Source organism: Nipponia nippon, unplaced genomic scaffold (genome assembly GCF_047370975.1).
Source record: "Nipponia nippon isolate SJK-2023a ecotype South Korea unplaced genomic scaffold, ASM4737097v1 scaffold_7, whole genome shotgun sequence".
Lineage (NCBI taxonomy): Eukaryota > Metazoa > Chordata > Aves > Pelecaniformes > Threskiornithidae > Nipponia > Nipponia nippon.
In genome coordinates, this window is record NW_028262391.1 from 27234599 (window position 1) to 27246920 (window position 12322).

Here is a 12322-nt window from a genome sequence, read left to right on the forward strand (position 1 = left end):
CCACAAATGGTAATTCTTACCTAGCTCTCAAGCTAGGTAAGTCATGCATCTTGAGCATGGGAATAGTAATGCATTTTTTCTGCTGGAAACTTGGCAGAGAGCTTCTCTTCTCCTCCAGCAATACACCTTTCTAAAGGAGAGGCCAAATCAAGTACCTGGATGTTATATTATGCCTTAGCAGTCCAATGTTCTCAAACTCTGCTCATCTGCAAATCCGTGCCAAATTTAAGCAGTATTGCCAATTAGGAGAATATTTTTGGAAGAAGCTATCCTTGCTTTATAGCAAGCTTTTATTTTGCAAACTTTGGGGAATATACTTTCTTTTCTACAGTTTAGGAAGTCAGTGGATAAACACAGAAAATCTGAGCCTGTTTCACTGTTGAGAAGTTAAAAGCTTTTTGTAGGAATCCTGTCACGTTTCCATCTCCGAACATACAAGAACACACCACAGAATTAGTAGGAACCGACCTAACTCTCCATATTGGACAGAAAGCTCACCTGCTCCAGGAAGGTTTTACTCTGTGGCCCTATGAGTTCTTCTGCAATCTGGAAGAGTGAAATGCTCCCCAGGGCCAGGGAAATACCACAGCTATTGAATTACGGGGATTACACAGAGAGGATTCTGTTGAATAAAGCAAGAGGAATGTAAGCTCATGGCCTGTCTTGCTGACTTGTAGGTTAGAGAGCCAGGTGTTTCAGTAATGATGCCTTGAAATTCCAACCTGTATGGCAGAAAAACCTCTCTTAAAAAGATTTCTACCTTACAGATTGTTCTCTTCCACCCATTCTTACCAGCCTATGCTTGGCCTCTTCTGCTCCAGTAAAATTACTGTACATTTTCTATACTCATATAATTAGCAACTGTACCTGCTAACATGTGCTAGAATGTTTAAACCAGCTGTATCCACGATGGATCTGTTCACACAGACAAAATGCATCCTCAGTCGCCATATCGCAGCGGCATTGCTCTATCTTCCCTGCACTCCTTGGTGCCTTTGGTGTTTCTTCTAGGCAGAGACTACTGTCACTGAGCGAGCTGGTGTAACGCCCAACAACTAAAGCTAAATCATGTGGCAGGCAGTTCTGAATTTTCAGTAAAGAATGATCAGAAAGGCGACTTTTATTATTTTTAAGTAATCAACATGGAAACAATAGCAATAATGAAGTCACAAACAGGCATAGCCTAATTGTAACCATGGCATTAATATGTAACATGAATTTAATAGAAGTTACAAGTGTTAACATCAGTCATTCTCATTCCATGAACAAAAGTGTACAGTAAGGTCAGCATTAATCTATTAAGAATGCTACAAAACCAGCCAGCCAGTGTCCTTCAAAAGCAGAGTGCTTGCTGTAAGACAGGCTGGAATGACTGCTGTCTGTCCCTTCAGGGAGCTATACTCCTAGGCTGCCAATGGACCCTGCCTATTCTCCCATTTCTGCATGTAGTTCTGATATTTCCCTTTGTCTGTTAGGGGTGCAAAAGCACTACCTGCTAGAAAAAAAGAAGAGCTGCAGTGCCAAGGGCCAGCCCTCACACTCTGCATGAATAATGCAGGCACGCAGCCTGGGAGCTCACACTAGAGGCAAAGCTGGCTCCGTTGACAGTGTGTGGCATTCATCAGTATCTGCTGTTCAGCCTCTTTTCCCACCCTTCCCTAATTCCTTGATCCATGGATAGGACATGCTTTTGGAGCTGTACCGCTTTCAAAATGCTTTCTTTTACATATCACTTTTTAATAGGTATTCTGCAACACAAAGTAAAAATTTTGCTTTTGTAGAAAGGGGGCTTTTTAAACACACCCCTTCCATCTCCTAGTCCTTACACCGTACCTTCCTCTTTTTCAAAGCATTTACTAATACATCTACTTAACCACATGCCTCTTAATAGAAGTACCAAAGTGACACTACAAAAGGCTAACTTGCATTTGGTATCGTGGTCCTGGCTCCTCTTGGTCTGAGCCACATAGGATAAATTTCTCAGATAGAACACTTTTGAAATCATAGAGGGTGATACACCCTCAAAAATACCCCCCCCCCGTCTTTTTAGAACCAGACCAGAGGACATCAATGTGAACAAAGCAGTCATCTCCATCTTTCTTCCCATCAGGATTCTTCCTAGGGTGCCATCTGCTGTGTCGTTTTCACTGTAGAGACAAGAGGAGACATCAGTTTGTCTATTGTCAATTCTAAAAGTTTTGATGGAGAAGGAAAAAAAATCCTACAGGTTGCTCAAGTGGGCTCTCTTTTTCTCCCAAACCCATTTACTAAGACCTCCCCTACCCCTTCTCATCCAGCTCATGATGTTCTGGAAAAAAACAAAAAAAAAACAAAACCACAACAAAAAACTACCAGCCCAGAAAAGTAGGTGTTGATTATTTCTGTGGAGGGTTCAGTAATGTTTTTGGACACCACTGTTCTAAGTTGATAAGTCTTTCCCATAGATAACTACTTTTAATCATCTTTTTATTAATTACAGCAAAGCAAATCTATTAGCCAATACTGTAGATTTGTGCTGTCAGGCCAAGTTTGGACGTTCTCAGAAACAATGCAGTATGCACCAAACGAGCAATAACAAAGTAGCTGACTATTTGCATTCCTCTTCTGGCCACCAAGCTTAAATATTCCAGAGGAAGTTAAAACTACTTGCAAAACTAAGGCCATGGTTTCACAACGTGACATCTTCTGCAGCGATATTGCTTTAAGATACTCCCTTGCATCCCCTGCTCTGCAAGCCTCGTAAGTTTGTGGGACAGTGCTCTGAGCTTGGTTAGGAAATACAGAGCGAGGGCACAGTGATTAAGCCGGTACTACTCTAGTAGTATTCTGCTGTGACACCACGGTCTCATAAAACTTCCACCCTGCCTTATTCCCACAAGTAACACACCGGTGTAGTTGTCCTGCCGACTGGTCCCTCTTCTGTCCGATGCTTCCCAGAGTGCGGCAGCTCTGAACTGTCCCGATAGTCTCGGCCCTTGGAGTTCTGCATGTCCAGCACTGCCCGGCTCTTCGAGGGAAGGGGTGGCTTGTTTTGCTGTCCCTGGATGTTTGGGCTGACTTCAGACCTCGATGGCTTGACTATTTTTTTGAGCGGTGCCGAGTTTTCTAATGATGCAGTCATCTTTGGTTTGCCTTGAGTCTTTTCACCTGTATTGTTTTCTTCAGATTGGCCGGAGCAGGTATAGGACCGAAATCGCTGTGTGGGGACCAGGAAAGGTGGTGATGGTTGTTTGCCAGAGGTCTTGCTGCTCTCAGGCTCCTGTGACTTTGTGAGGTGAAAGCTCTGATCAGGCAGTGGCGGCTGCTCTTTTCGCAAGGCCTTGGGGTAGTCCTGCTCTTTCTTTGATGCCACCTTGCCCTTAGAGCCCATAGAGCCATACAGTGGGTTCTCAAACATCTCTGGCTTTTGCTGTCCCTCCTCCTGAAGCAAAGGCTCTGCTGTGGTTTTCCCCAGTTCAGGTGGCCTACAGTCATCAAAGCAGTGTAAAAAGGAGACTTGTAAAGAGCAGGCAAGAGACACTGACTGATTTAAAGAGAAAATTAATAGGAAATGAGCATGATAAAAGTAAACTGACTATGCAAAGGAGTAATAGGATAACAGTTAAACTCGGGGGGAGAGAACAGAATTGTGTATTGTTTTTACTTTGTTTAATCATTATTAACATGACAACTGAGAGCAGATATGCATGGTACTGTATAAACTCCCTGCTGGACTACAGTCTTGTCAGAGTGTTACTTGGCTTCTCTTTAAACAGAGATAAGCTACTCAGCCAAACTGTGCCAAGTGCTTTGATGGCTCTGCGACATGCACAAATCTTAATTTAAATATTAATAAGGATCCTCAGATCTGGCAGAGAGGATTGAAATGGCTGTCTGGACAGTTAACATAAGAGCTCACATCACACTGTAGCATTTTACAACTAGGTCAATCTCCTCTTGCTACCAATGCCACATGGTATTCCTAGGGAAGGGATAAAACTCCTTAATGCACCCAAATGCACAATATATAAGTAATAGCTATATACTGTAGGGTGAGACAATCATTGTGCATTCACAGCTGAGCCCTTTGAATTGAGGCTCAGACTGGAATGACAGCACAGCTGTACAATGGGACAAGGGAGGTTTCGTGGGTTTTGTATGACTCGACCTGATTTGGCAAGGCTTTCCTCTGGAGAACTGCCACAATACTTAAAGATCAACCACAGATTCACTGAACAGAGCAGAATAGGGGTGAGTGGCACATGTACTTTGGGTGTCTTCAGATGAGTTGTGTTCCTTGCTTCAAGTTATTTTCTGGAAGTCAGTACATGCAGGAGCAAACAGCTGAGAGCATGATGAAGCGTTGTCAGGTACATAACAGATTGAGGCAGTGCTTGCAGCTCTGACTTCTGCAAGTTCTGGCTTATAGAGTGCCACATACATTTACCAGCGAACTCTAGCCCAGACTCAGAGAGCAGCTGTCACTATGAAAAAGACGATGCATACATGCGCTAGGGTGGTGTAGCCTCATCACTTTACTAAGTTGGGTAGGGACAGGATATTTTCAATTGCTGGATGGAAATTCTGCATCAAGACTTGAGACAGATGCAGCACATGGATGATAATTTCTATAGCAAGCTGGACATTTGTATAGTAGTGTAAGTAGAAATTCAGTTAAAGTACTTCACATATGACATGTGAAGGAGCTCTCCTTCCCATCCAGTGAAAAGATCTATGCCACACTCTTCCCTTTTCTTCTTTGTTACTAGTCAACTCTGTAGTTTTCTCCTTCTCTTCTCTTGGTAGTGAATTAAACTTATATTTTTGGCCTTCCTTTCACAAAAGTCTGAGGAACTACTACACTAGTTTTCTTTGAGTGTGTGAATATGTCTGCACTTGTGACCTTCACTTATCTTTTTCTAATTCTAGAGAGAAAAAACTGAAAGAATATGCTGCACCTTCAACTCTCCAAACAGATAATGAAATAGCGACTGCGCAAAACAACAGGAGAGAGGGGACTAGCCCCAGTGCAAAACTCAAAGACTCACAGGTACTCTTGACTCCGACTACAAATGCTTCTGTTTACTGTAGGCTGGAAGGATGTTTTTGGAGACAGAGGCGACAAGGAGGGTGATGTGGAGGATGACTGACTCTGTCCCATTATGGAGGTAGCCTCTTTGGGCTGCTGCTCGTAGCTCCAGAGAGAAAGTGGCTGGTCTGGTGAAGGTATCTGCTTAAGCTGGCTGGTTGCAGAGGGCTGCTGAGAGAAAGCAGCCATCCCCAGGTAGTTGGGGTTGCTGATGTCTGTGGGAGTGGAGCTGCTGAAGAGAAGAAATATTGTTAGGAAGATACATGCACAAATACATTTATTTTTTTGTCTCCCTGCCAGCTACAAAGGAGTTAGTGCCCACTGACTGCTTAGATTAAAAACCACCTACTTTTTTTTTTTTTCCACTGTTGTTTCAGAATCAGAGAATAAGTGGGAGTCCTGTTAGCGCCTCCCTCCCCTGGGTCACTGGAGAGGAAGCAGCTGGGTCAAGGCCGCCTCCCCCAGCCCCAAATAGTTCTTCTGGCTGTGGCAGATGCTTCCATTTCCAGGCTACAGAGAAAGCGCTCAGCTTCTGCAGCCACATACAGGGGCTTTTACAGGTTTCTGGACCCAGCAGTTCAGCTGGCAGCTGCAGCAGGACAGCTCCAAGCAAGAGGCAAATTGCAGCACTGGGCAGCATTGCGCAGCATAGGAGTATGCTGCTGGAACAATAGGAGAGACATTTGGCCTTTTGAGGTGTACCCATATAGACTAACAGGCAGAAGGCAGGAAGCTGCCTGCAAAGAAATGCACCTGTGAAACTGGAGTGAAAGGACAGCTTTACCCAGAAGCGTCCTATGACTCTTGGAAAGGAAAAGACAGGCAGTTTGAGCATAGCTTCCCACCCCAAGCTCGCAGAGGTAAAGCAGCAAGATTACCGTAACATGTCCTCCTTTCCTGGGTTGTCTGGACAAGAGGAAGCACTCCCCCAATAGCGAGCAATGGCTGCTGCCTCTCTGGCCATCAGATGAGTAGGTTTTGACTTTCTGTGGGAAATAAAAGGGCCCTTTTTAAGTGGGGTGCAGGGACCCAGTCTGACTAATGCATTCACAGCTTTTGAAGCTGTGAATTGACCAGACCTGACCAGAGAGCTGCAAAGGCAGCTTCCCAGTGCTCACCATGCATATTAATACATTGCTGCCACAGCAAGCCCCGCTTTGCGTTAATTGAGCCAACTAGTTCTGTAACTGACTTACCCACTTGCCCTTTACCTGTTAGTCTGATCCCAGTCTTTGCTAGGCTCTAAATTGCTGATGTTCTTTGGTTTCTGCCCAGCGATTTCATCACGTTCAACCTTGACAAAATCTGAAGGAAAGAAAGAAAGAGCGTTTTGGCAGCTTCAGAGTCTGATTCCCTAAGTTTTCTGTGTTACTGCTTGTATTAAGGCATCTCTCTTTGTCTATCAGAATGACAGTGAGACAGTTTTAAACAGTTGTTGCTATTATGTTTTTAACTGCCCACTAATACATATCATGTTTTGTTGACATAGGAAAAAGTGTGTATCTTGAAATACAAAGGTCATGATCCCCCAAGTCAGGCATATACAGGTCATTTTACCATTGACAATAATAGTAAATGTCGTGAAGCTGCTTTTGTACTCTGAAATTCAGAGAACAACAGGTAGCAAGGTGAAAACAAGCAAGGTTTGTGATCTTTTAGCTGAGGAACTGCTCCTTGAGAGCCTCACATCTTTGCAGATGTTCCCCAGGGTGACTGGAGCAGGGAGAGCTTCATCACCTCGTCATATCGCCACTGCAAGTGGAAATAAGGTATCACCATTCAATAAAATCGGTATCAGTGACAGACAGGGGGCTCTCTCAGTCTGCCGAATTTACTTGAATGATGAAAAAGAAAAACCCAAATGGAATTGCTGTGTCTTTCTGAAAGAGTACAGGTATACTCCTGACAACTAACAATACTCACATCTCCCTGCAGTCAGCATCAAAAGCTCTTGCCTCTTTGGGACTAAAAGCACTGCAAGGATAATTTTCAATTCCTTGACAGTTATCAGAAGTCTTTTGAGATGGATATTCTCTAGAGCGAGCATTGCAGAGATGATCTCATTCCTTACCATACAGTTTCTCTCTCTGTTTTCCTTGTGATGTTTGTAACTTGATTTCACCTTGGAAGACCCCTGTTTTCTCACCATGGTGTGTCAGCGCAGTATGGATAGGAACTAAGGATTCTGTTGCTTCTATTCGCAGGGCAATGCAGCCTTCCCCTGGAGGATGACAAGGAGACAATGAACCTGGGACTGAGAAAAAAAGCATTGAAATCTCTTTCTCATGTCAGTCATCTACTATCACTATGCTGACAGGGCTGAGATTACTGGAGAGAATCTGCTTTGGATCACAGTAAGGAGTGTAATATCTCTTGAGAAATCAGGGGCATTCATTTCACTTCTTCACATATGTGTGAAGGATTTGGGCATTGGAGACACCGGCAGGTGCCTACAGGGTTCTGAGCTTCCATTACTGGTAAGGAAAACATGAGCCTGTGACTGCCATTTCAGTTAACGGGATTTCAGCAAAGAGCCTTCTGTGGACAAGGACTGCAGTCTCTGGCTGGTTAGAATTTGGAAGCAAGCAGCGCTGACAATGACTTTTCTGTAAAAAGGAGAAATGCATCAAGTAAGTGCAAGTGAAACAGGATTTGTATGTTCTGAACAAACCCATGTAAACAGACTGACTCCTGGTTTGATTCCCGTAAAGTACTTTCTTTTTAAGCCACTGCTCTTTTAGGGCTGGTAAAGCTCACACAGTTTGATGCTTCTAGTTCATAATCATCATTACCTCACAAAATATGGCCCACAATGTATTTTTGTATGTATTGAGTTCTAAATCAGAAGTCAGAGCATCATAGATGTTCAGTCTATAAGAGTAACTTCTGTTCTCTCCCACTCTTTCAGCAGTTTGGAAAAATCTAAGTAGATTTTGACTCATCCAGAACTTTAGAGCTAAGCACTTACCATAAGATTCATCACTGTCTGATGACTTAATGCTGATCAGGATGTGTTGATCCAGTAGGTATTCTGGGTCTGAAATAATTGGAGTCAGCTGCAAAGACAAGTTAATGTGGGTCAATACAATAGGTGGTCTACATGAACACAGTTCTCCCTGTGCCTTAGTCTCAAATGAGCAAAACTCAGCTGGACAGACCCATGAGGGTATCATGTCACCCCCAGGATCAGCCTCTTCAATGATATTTGGAGATCTGTGGTACAAGGCTACAATCTTTTAGAGTCTCCCCACTCTCACTCCCAGCACAGCAGACAGAATGCTACAAATCAAACACTCACATTGGGCTGACCTGCAGTTTTTTCCTATAGTGCGGACTGAAAATTGCTCTAGGAGGAAGATCAGGACTCTGATTGCAGTCTGTTCCCAAAAATCTGTTTGGCTGTTGTTACAATCACTTATTGGAGAGTCTTTCCCCAATCTGTCAGTGTAAGGCACTCTTTCCAAAGCCAGCAGTTCTTCTTTTGGGCTATTCAGAAGGGTACTGACATGTTTGCTCCAAATCCAAGAGCTCTGATAGTTCTTCCAGCTCCCACCATGTCAGGAAATGGAGAACAGCTCCGATCTCAAGGACAGGACTTGTCTTTGCTACTGATAGACAGAACACTACTTCTGGCCATTGATGGTCTTTTTAACACAGGTAAAAAATACTTAGTCAACTTTTCTCAAAAGTACCCAGAAAAAAATCTTTGTCTCACAGGGCAAAGAAACTCCAGCACAGCTGTTTTATTCTCCATCTAAAACTAAAAAAAAAAAGGGCCTTCTTAAAAGACTTGTCAGCATAGTTATGTTCACTAAAAAGGTGAGAAGAAAGTCATGCTCCTGAGTGACATAATCAGGCCAGCAAAATTCCTGATACAGGAATGAAAGTATACTGGCAAGAAAGTCCTTTCCTGCTTATAACATACTCTGTTTAGCTGAAGCCCATCCTGCATTCTCACAGTCCCTTCTGAGTGTAAACAAGACCACAACCATGCTCCTGAAAGTAATGTTTATATAAGCAAAAGATGTGATGTTGCTTATGGGATGCAAGTGGAAGGCTTCTCTTCCATATGGATATAGAAACAGAGCCCCAGCTTACCTTTGGAAGAGCATCAACGAACTTTACCACAAGCTCCCCTTCATTCCCATCCTCATTTTCTCCTTCCTGGCTCTTTACAAAACCTGCAAAGTGATGAGAAAGGAGTTCACCAGAAGAGGGACAGCAAGAACTTGGCTACAAATCCTTTTCAGATGCTAGATCTCCAAAAGGCCTACAATTATTTTCCCACTTGGACACAAGTTTTAAAAGTATTAAGAAGCTTAAAATCTGAGCTTTGGGTGAGTGTTTACCCAGTAAACTTACAAGTGATTTTACTGGAGCATTGTTAAATGGTTTTATTTTACAGTTAAACTTGGCACTGAAAAGCTCGGTGCATACATGGACGGAGGATAAGAACATGACAGCTCTTCCTACGCCACTCAAGATAGCACACTTTTGAAATTCTAATTTAAGATTTGTAATACACTGTTTCCATAGAAATTTATGCAAATTTTGATACAGCCAAAAAATAATCTTTTATGGAACTGTCTTTGACACAGCGCTCTGACATGCGATAATGTGATGAAGCATACACCGAAGGCATGCTGTCCCACTTACAGGAGCAGTCCTGTGATGGGGAATCGCTTAAAAAAAAAACACAGCAAGGGCACGTAGGCTCGCATTACATAAACAGCTGAGACTCAGCCCTGCAGCACAGGGACAGGGAGTAAAATCTGCAGCACTGGTCGGTACACAGTCCCATTTACAGAATCAAGTCACTATCTTTCCCCTCACTTTAAGCTGATCCTCTGACTTATTCTTTTCAAACCAGGGTAATTAAATTATTTTTATTAGCATAATGCAGATGCTTTATTTTGAAAGCACCTGATCATTTGTAGCAGGCACGATTAGAAATTTAATCGATCACGTGTTTGCTAAGTAGAGATTTTCTGTGGGATAAGCAAGAACACCACATTTCTCTTCAAGAAAGAGATGATCAGATTGCCAAACAAGATGGAAGAAATGGTGGAAGGCTACACGTCTAAGCATGGATTACAGTTGAATGGCTGTGGGTTTTCAATTGTATTGCTGACAGTATAGGATGACTTGTAAACTACAACAAATCTCTAGGATATCCCTTTTTTGCACTGGAACAAGTGACCTACACAGCTGTTTATTTAGATCAAAGCCAGAGGAAGGGGAGCTAATCCAAAGAAGCTGATAGAAAGAATAAAGATGGGCAAAACCATACTTTCTAAGCAGCTAGAGTGAAACTCGATGTAGAACTTGGTCTGGGACTTGGTCTTCAGAGTAGCGTAGCAGTGCAGGAACTCTATCTCCCCTTGGGAATCCGTGTACTTGGAGTCTAGGAAAGAGGAGGGGAAGATAATGGCATTTTCAGTAGGAGATAGAGAGAAGGCATTTTTGAGTGGACTCTCTAAGAATCAACTTTTGCTTTCAACATATACAAAGCACTGCATTTTATATCCAAAGATGCAGACAGCACACTTGCACCGAGCCTGACTAACCATTCTTTGAAACAAACTGTGATGTGACTCCCACTTCAAAGGTGGCAAAGACAGGACTGTGGTCACTTGTCATGATGTCAGTGGTGCAGCCTGCCAACAAGAAAGGGAGGATAGTTACTGCCCTGCTCCAGTGAGATCGCTGTGATAGAAATATTATTCGGTAATTTTCCATAAAACATAACTGTCGCTGTGGTAACTGTCTCTAGTCAAAGGTGTTTCTACATAATCTCATGTTAGTATATAGGAATGTAACTCTTTTGTCAAAATACATAAAGATTTGGTTAACGGACACAACTTTACCATATCATTTTGCAAGCGACTGTCAGTGTTAGATTCCCCCAGTACAAAATGCACTTGCAGGCTTCCTGGTTGCCTCTGCAACATGCACAGCTAATTAAAGCTCCAATATGGCAGGAAATCACACAAGAATACACTGGTGCTACTTCAGTGCTACAGAGCAACTCGTGACCCAAGATTAACAGTGAGTGGGCACGGTCTTGACCTGACCTAAGCGCACACGGAGTTCCAGCAAGCCCCATCCATTGAACAGAACAGTGTATAAAAGCAGATGCCAGACTTTCTAGAGGTGCTTATTTGACCACACACCTCATCATCATAGGCTCTGTGATCAGGTCAGTCCACCTTATCCCCCGAGAGACTTCTACAGCCCTCTTCTCAATCCCATGCATAGGAAACCATCAACATCATACTCAGATGCGTGGTCCTATATAGTCAATGAAATTTCAGGAACTAGTATCTGAGTCTTTTTTTAAACAGGTCCTGTGGGCTTCATCTCTTCCCTGCACTGCACTTTTGTAATGCTTCTCAGCAAGAGAGGGAACAGGCTCTTGGTACCACACAGTCCTTCTGTAACCATCAAGTAAGGAGCTCCTGGTGGTAACTGCACAGGAAAAGCGGTGGTTGTTGCCATGAAATAACTGGCGTAAAGTGATCCTACAGCGTGGCCTAAAGCTGGACAGCTGCAGCTGTCTGAGTGGTATTCTGCATATAAAAGAATAACACAATTAATTCCCAACCTTGTAAGATTACAGGCAGAGAGATTTGGCTCCACTCTGCCTGGTTTAACATCAGGTCCCTCTATGCTGAGTGCCTGGCAGTGCAGGGAGATCCTACAGACTGTGCTCTGAATCATTTCCGTTTCAGACTGATTGCTTTGCTATCTACAATCTGTTATCTACCCACCATAGGACTGACACACAACATGCACCATGGGGTATGATTTCCAGAGCACTCGATCACACCAGGATGGCAAATTGTACTTCATCTGCAAACCAAAGGAGAAGCGATGTCAAGAAGAAGGGAAAGGACCAGTTCACAAAAGAACAGGAAATTCACTTGCTCAAGCACTATATATTTGCGTCAAATCTTTTTGTTTGTATTGACTCCTTTCAAAACACTACAAGGGCAGCAAATGGAGAGACCGGTTTAGGTCACTTTCTTCTGTAGGAGTTACTTTCCCTGCTCTGCCATATACTTCTGAAGGGAAATCAGTTTTCACCTACCCCTGTAGCTTTTTGCTTGGTGTAAGCATACTTCTCCCGAGTACCTCGTTCAAAACGGTAGGTCGGAGCAAAAGTAATCTCTTCTTCCTCTAAAACAGAGAGATAGCTCTGTTACAGTTTGGCCCATTGAGAACTCTCATCTGAGCAAGACAGCCGCTGCTCTG

General features: G+C 43.2%; 1 protein-coding gene across 3 annotated transcripts in view; it reads right to left on the reverse strand.

Annotated features, from left to right (window-relative positions):
- Positions 1 to 1102: 1102 nt before the first annotated feature.
- Positions 1103 to 12322, reverse strand: part of INPP5D (inositol polyphosphate-5-phosphatase D) — a 55689-nt gene continuing 44469 nt past the window's right edge. Inside the window, exons 17-28 of one of the 3 annotated variants that reach the window (XM_087738591.1) lie at positions 12159 to 12247; positions 11839 to 11920; positions 10636 to 10725; positions 10359 to 10472; positions 9167 to 9249; positions 8037 to 8124; positions 7140 to 7289; positions 6280 to 6373; positions 5947 to 6054; positions 5028 to 5297; positions 2888 to 3464; positions 1103 to 2147 (exon numbers count right to left, since the gene is read on the reverse strand). In XM_087738591.1, the coding sequence (XP_087594717.1) occupies positions 2145 to 2147; positions 2888 to 3464; positions 5028 to 5297; positions 5947 to 6054; positions 6280 to 6373; positions 7140 to 7289; positions 8037 to 8124; positions 9167 to 9249; positions 10359 to 10472; positions 10636 to 10725; positions 11839 to 11920; positions 12159 to 12247 (1748 nt within the window). In that variant the 3' untranslated portion in view covers positions 1103 to 2144. Of the gene's footprint in view, positions 2148 to 2866; positions 3465 to 5027; positions 5301 to 5946; positions 6055 to 6279; positions 6374 to 7139; positions 7290 to 8036; positions 8125 to 9166; positions 9250 to 10358; positions 10473 to 10635; positions 10726 to 11838; positions 11921 to 12158; positions 12248 to 12322 lie in introns of those variants that run through there. The other 2 variants (XM_087738590.1, XM_009460500.2) reach the window with 2 other exon arrangements.